Source organism: Callorhinus ursinus, unplaced genomic scaffold (genome assembly GCF_003265705.2).
Source record: "Callorhinus ursinus isolate GAN/ISIS: 27379988/994484 unplaced genomic scaffold, GSC_fseal_2.0 scaffold2, whole genome shotgun sequence".
NCBI lineage: Eukaryota > Metazoa > Chordata > Mammalia > Carnivora > Otariidae > Callorhinus > Callorhinus ursinus.
Genome location: NW_027397064.1, coordinates 69061184 through 69067386, shown reverse-complemented (window position 1 = coordinate 69067386; position 6203 = coordinate 69061184). Strand labels below are relative to the sequence as shown.

The 6203-nt window shown below is 47.9% G+C and overlaps 1 protein-coding gene across 4 annotated transcripts in view; it reads right to left on the bottom strand.

Moving 5' to 3' along the window:
• Positions 1-1883, bottom strand: part of PLA2R1 (phospholipase A2 receptor 1) — a 116067-nt gene extending 114184 nt beyond the window's left edge. For all 4 annotated transcript variants that reach the window (XM_073883486.1, XM_073883491.1, XM_025854162.2 and 1 more), the window contains exon 1: positions 1477-1883. In XM_073883486.1, the coding sequence (XP_073739587.1) occupies positions 1477-1588 (112 nt within the window). In that variant the 5' untranslated portion in view covers positions 1589-1883. The remainder of the gene's footprint in view (positions 1-1476) is intronic.
• Positions 1884-6203: the final 4320 nt, after the last annotated feature.

Sequence of the window (6203 nt, the reverse complement as noted above, 5' to 3'; positions counted from 1 at the left end):
TTCTTTCTTTCTTTCTTTCTTTCTTTCTTTCTTTCTTTCTTTCTTTCTTTCTTTCTTTCTTTCTTTCTTTCTTTCCCTTCCTTCCTTCCTTCCTTCCTTCCAGATTTTATTTATTTATTTGTTAGAGAGAGAGAGCACAAGCAGGGGGAGAGGCAGAGGGAGAAGGAGAAGCAGGTTCCCTGCTGAGCCAGGGACCCCGATGCGGGGCTTGATCCCATGACCCTGGGATCACGACCTGAGCAGAAGGCAGATGCTTAACTGACTGAGACACCCAGGTGCCCCCACAGGACCATTTCTATTGAATTTACCAAGAAGGTTAAGAGGTCTCTGATCTTTGGCCATTTTAGAATAAGAATTTCTCAACCTGTCCCTGATAAAGCCTTGTGGGAGTGCTAGAGAATACAGTCCAGAAAAGATTACCTCAAAAATGTAGGCATAGTTGAGAAGGAAAACAAAACAAAACAATGAACACAGGGATGGATCACACCTTGTTTTACTTCTTCTTTCCAAACTTATCCCCAAAGGCGGGGAGGACGGGACAGAGGCTGCCTGGAGACTCCTGCTGGTTTACCTACACCCCTTCCTCTCTCCTCCTTTCACAGAGGGGCTGCTTCCAGTTTCAGACACTGGTCTCTCTGCCTTAGAGGCACCCATGCAGTTAGTTATTCTCCACTGTGGGGCCCTGCAGGACAATCTCCCCTCATGGCTCTTCACACAGCTTTTATGAGTCTTCTCCGTACTGGGTGCTAAATAAATGTTTGGTGACTTGATCCATGTGTGCACATGGGCTGTGGGGGTGACTTTGAAGGAACTCTGGCTTACAGGCCTGCCAGATGCCTTTCGAATGATCTCTGCATATCACACACCCCATTTCTCTGATGAGAGAAACTGAGAGGCAAAGAGGGTTATTTGCTCCAGCTTGCATAGTTCATGGCCTACAGAGGCTCCATGCCTCTGTCTGCAAGGTATTAATAGAGAAGATTAAGTATTCTTTCCGGAAGGAGCAGAGGGCTGGAAGCCTGACTAGGGGCCGCTGGGCAAGTGGAGGCACACTTCCAAGGTTTGCTTTGGGAGGGGACGAAATGGGACATCTTTTTGCCGTCATTTATCTGAGTGATGATCCTCCCAAATAAACAACTCTCGGGGGGCTACTTTTTGAAACGTCTCCTATCCTTCTGTGCCCGGCTTGTCCCGGGTCAGAGCGTAGTCAAGTTTTGCCTTCCAGCCCAGGCCGGGAGCCGCCCGGGGATGCCTGCAGGATGCGGGGCGGGAAGAGCGGGGCGCGAGGCCCGTCCTGGTGCAGGACTGGCCCATCCGCCGGCCTTCTCCGGACTACCGAGACGCGGCCACCGTACAATTACGGTCGCCTTAGCTGCTCACCCCTCCCCGCCCCCAGCTTCGCCCCTTCCTCTTATGCCGTAACCACCCCCCGCCCGCGATGTGCCCATCTGGTCTCTTCGGCTCGGGGACACTCACCCTGCCACTCGAGGACCGACTCGGGGGTAAGCGCGGTCACCGCGCCCTCGGCGAAGCTCCGTGGCGCCCCCAGCAGAAGCAGCAGCGGCGGCAGCGACCGCAGCAACAGCATCGCTAACCACTGGGCTCGCCGGGCGCCCGGGGTGACCGCCGCGGGGAGGCCAGCGCCAAAGCCCGAGTGCGGGGCCGCGGCGCTGGAGGCGGGAGCGCAGCCCCCTCGGTGCTCCACGCCTGCCCGGGCCTCGCCACCCCAGCCTCCCGGAGGCCCTCGCCGTCGTCCCTGTCGCCACAGTGTGCCGACACCCGGGGCTCTGGGCTGGAGACGGGGGAGTTGCGGAGGGTTTCCCCGCCCTACTCACTCGGGCTTGGAGAAGGAGGAGGAAGAGGCGGTGGACCATCTGCCCATCCCAGAAATTCCTGCCTTTGGGGTGGGGAGAGAGGAGTGCTGAGGCTGCCCCGTACAAGCTCCGCCTGCTTCCAGCCCCCCCTCTCCTTCCTGGGGAGGCCGATAGGAGTTGGGGGTAAGCAAGTTTAGAATCTCTGGGACAGGAAGTCTGACATCTGGGTTTGCAAACCACCCGGATTCTGGTAAACACTGCAGGTTTGGCAGCAAGCAGCTTAGAGTAAACCGAGCTGCTCTGTGAACCCAGGCGCTTTGGGAGTACTCTGGACCTCCCCTTCTCTGGAATGTGGACCATGGAGATCCGTGGGGTGAGCCAGGGTCCTCCCTCAAAGTACCCCAAGGTTCTTCCATTGTTGAGCTCCTTTTCTTTTTTTAAAATGCCATCTCCCCATTTTCCATCTCCTTGGATCCTCCTAACCCAGCAAAATAGCTGGGTTAACCCACTTTACAGCGGTTGTCCCACTTTATAGCTGAGTAAAGCCGTCGGGAAAGGCAAAATTATTTGCTCTAGGTCACTCCTTAATCTAGTACAAGTTACTCCCTAAACTGGTAAGTAGGAAAAGACTAGAATGTAGTTCTTCTAACTATAGTCTTTCAAATAACCAGCAGAACACTAGAAACATTTAATATTCATGAGGACAAGCTAACATAAGACCTTTCCTAAATAGGACCTTGACCTTAGTCATTAAAACGTGAGAGAGGGGAAGGGAGCTTAAAAAAAGGAGCGGGGGAGGTGGTGGGATCTTGGAGGACCTTCCTCAGCTGCTTATTGGTCAAGGTCAAACCAACGTTTTTGAGTAACAGTGTCTGCTATAGACTGAATTGCATCCTCCTCTCCCAGTTCATATGTTGAAGCCCCAAATCTCAATTGTATTTGGAGATAGGACTTTTAGGCATTCATTACATGTAATGAAGTCTTAAGGGCAGGGTCCTAGATAGGATCAGTGGCCTTAGAAGAAGAGGGAGAGAGAGATCTCTCTCCACTTGTGGTCACTGGGGAAAGGCCACATGAGGACGCAGCAAGAAGGTGACCATATGCAAGCCACGAAGAGAGCCCTCATCAGAAACTGAAACTTTGGACCTTGATCTTGGACTTTCTAACCTCCAGAAGTATGAGAAATAAATTTCTCTTGTTTAAACCACCCAATGTATGATATGTTCTTATGGCAGCTCAACCAGACTAATGCACTGTTTTAGCCTGGTTCCCCAGAAAGCAGAACCTAGGATGAGATCCCTGGCAGGAAATGGAATTGAAGACCAGAGTGAAATAGGGAAGAAGGGAAAACCACTGCCTTGGCCACTGCAGTAGCAACATGTGTTTGGACCTGTAGGAACCTCAGAAGGCCTCAGAACAGTCTGTCATGAGGAAAAGAGGAAAGCATTTATCTATAGGCTTACCGTTCCTGCTGGTTAAGGAGCTCCTAGGGTTAATAATTCCTCTGCACATTTTCTTGGCAGTGGTGAGCTTTAAGTGTGGTCCTATGCCGTGGCATCTAAGAGACCCAGGGACAGACAGCAACAGGTGCATGGCATGGCTAGAGGTGAGGTGCTGTCAGTTTGCCCCAGAAGGAAGCTGGGGGAGGCCTGTGCAGGGCTGGCTGCTGCAGAGGTAGCTGGTGGAAAAGGTGAGGCTGAGAGAATATCAGAGTTTCCAGTATGTGTACTGAGTCAATTGCATATCATTAGATGTAGGAGTTAGCATCTCTGCTGGAAGACATGCAGAAAAGGGATGCCTTTAGCATACTGACTGTAGAGACTTTAATCATGAAGTATTTCTCCTGTGGCCTCAGAACTACATTGTGTGCTATGGGAATATCTCCAAAGTAGGTGATTCAGGCCTCAGTGGGTTGGCATCTACTACAGCAGCGAAGTGCAATCCACATGCATAATCAGGTAGCAAAGTGTGATAGTGTTGTCAGTCTTTGGTGAAGGGCAGTGCAGGGAGAGTAAATGGGAGAGAGATCAGGAGGAACTAGAATGATTGTGCAGGGTTATATGTACTCAGGAAGGGTGGAGGAAGAGGCTGTGCTAGGACGGGAAGAAGCTGTGAGAAAAAACACAACAGTTTGACGGAGAAATGCTTGTATAAGCAACAGTGAGTAGATGGGCCTGGCTGGGGCGAAGGGCAGCTATTGGGGCACCCTGGCAAATGAGGTCAGTCACTGGGACATTGGGCTACCTTCCACTGGCTGTGGGATCCAGGTGAGACAGTCACCTGCCCTGGGCTTCAGTTGTACCCTCTGTATAATGAAAAAAGGAGAAAGCCTTCCTTGACCCAAAGCAGAGAATATTCCAAAGTAGCAGAGCTATGAGTGTGAGCAGGATTAAAAGGGAAAACAAACCATATTTCATCTAAGAGCAATTAGTGTAATGAAGAATGGTGATGACAGCTTCCTGGGCTATTGACACCACGCTTCCTATTCAACAATTAGAAGACTCAGAAAAGAGCTAGTTTGTCATCTCTTCCTGAAATATTGTGGCTTTGAGGTGAAAATCTGTGGCAAAGAGCTTTTTAGCCTTAGAGAAAATTATTCTTTCCCATACCTTGGCCTTGTGTGTGTGTTACATTTACGAGACAGGGTAGTATAATGGTTAAAAGAGGGGTTCTGCCACTTAACAGCAGGTTACTTAGCCTCCCTTAGCCTTAGTTTCCTTCTGTATAAAATGGAGATGGTAACATTTGCTTTATAGTGTTGCTGTATTAAATAAGTATGTGCAGTGCTTAGCACAGAGTCTGGCATCTTGAGAGTGTTCATTTGTGGGAAGGTAAATCCTGCTGTATTGTTGTCTCTTGACCACAGCCAGGAATGGGGTGGCTAGAGCCCTGTGCCTTCAAGCCTTTGCACATCTCTCCATTGCTCAATGAATCACGTTGAATTAGATTTAGTTATCTGATTATATCTCTCACTTGGATGTGAGTTCCTTGGGGGACTGACATATTTTCCTTCTCTGTGATTCTTCAGGGCAGCATGGTTCCTGGTCCTTAGTAAGTTGTCAAAAAGTTTCTGCTGAATGAGAGAGTGAATGAAGGGAGGTAGAAATGAGGTTCAAAGGAATATAGTGTTTGGAGTCATTCAAAACTCAAGAAAAACTTTAGAAGCTGAATTATGTTGAGTGATAACAGTGGAGAAAATCAGGGATTTAAAACTCACTTAAGGTATGGGTTATGGTGAGGGTCAAAATTAACAAATACTTTTTGAGCAGGAAATCAGGGAAGCAGGGTCTCAGCAAGAAAGGGTGAGGCCCTTATTTATAGTGAAGATTTAATGAAAGAACTGTATAGCTATGGGCAGTTGTGAAAGGAACCAAAACAAGACGGGGAAGACCTAGTTTCTAGGAAGTGCTGGAAGTTGTTATTGCTACACCTGGGATTAAATGAACAAGAGCAGGGAGCACTCACAGGATCCTTGCGAGAGCTATACCTGTGAGACAGGGAGTATCCCATAGCACAGGACAGCAACTATGACCAAACTGAAGTTTGTCGGAGAGGAAGCTGAGAGTATAAATAGTCTGCTCTATCTTCACCCCACCCTCTTTTCTTTTCCTATCAGACAAACTCAACCAGAAATCAGTGGACAAGGGGCCCATAGAGGTCAGCTTCCCAGAGCACAGAGCAAGGTGGAGAACTATGGACAGTGACTCTGGAGAGTCAAGTAGAAACTATCCAATACAAGCACCTTCTGTCAATCTTTGTCCTGGTGTGGAGGCTACAACAAAGAATAGGGCATAATAAGTCCTTGCTCATGATCACAAACTTTAGATTCTAGGGGAAGAAACAAACAGGTAGCCAAACAATTATAATAGGATATAATGCATCTCATGATATGAGGATGTATCTGAAACTTGACAAGTACTTAGAAGGGCCACTCATCAAGGCTTGAAGCTCTAAGGAGGCTTCCAAGAAAAAGTTGCAGCTAAACTGGCACCGCAAATATTTAGCTGACCTCAAAAGATACAGTTAAGAAAATGGAAATGAAAACCACCAACTGGCACAAAATATTTGCAAGTCATATATCTGATGAAGAACTTGTATCTAGAACATATAAAAAACCCTCAAACTCGATAATAAGAGAATAACCCAAATAACAAATAGGCAAAAGATTTGAACAGACACTTCACTCAAGAAGATATTCAGATGGCAAATAAATATATGAAATGATTTTCAAGACCACTAGGCATTAGGGAAATGCAAATTTAAACCATAATGCTATACTACTATACACCTATTAGAGTGGTTAAAATTAAAAAGGCTGACCATACGAAGTGTCAGCAAGGATGAGGAGAAACTGGAACTCTTACACACTGCTGATAGGAATGTAAAATG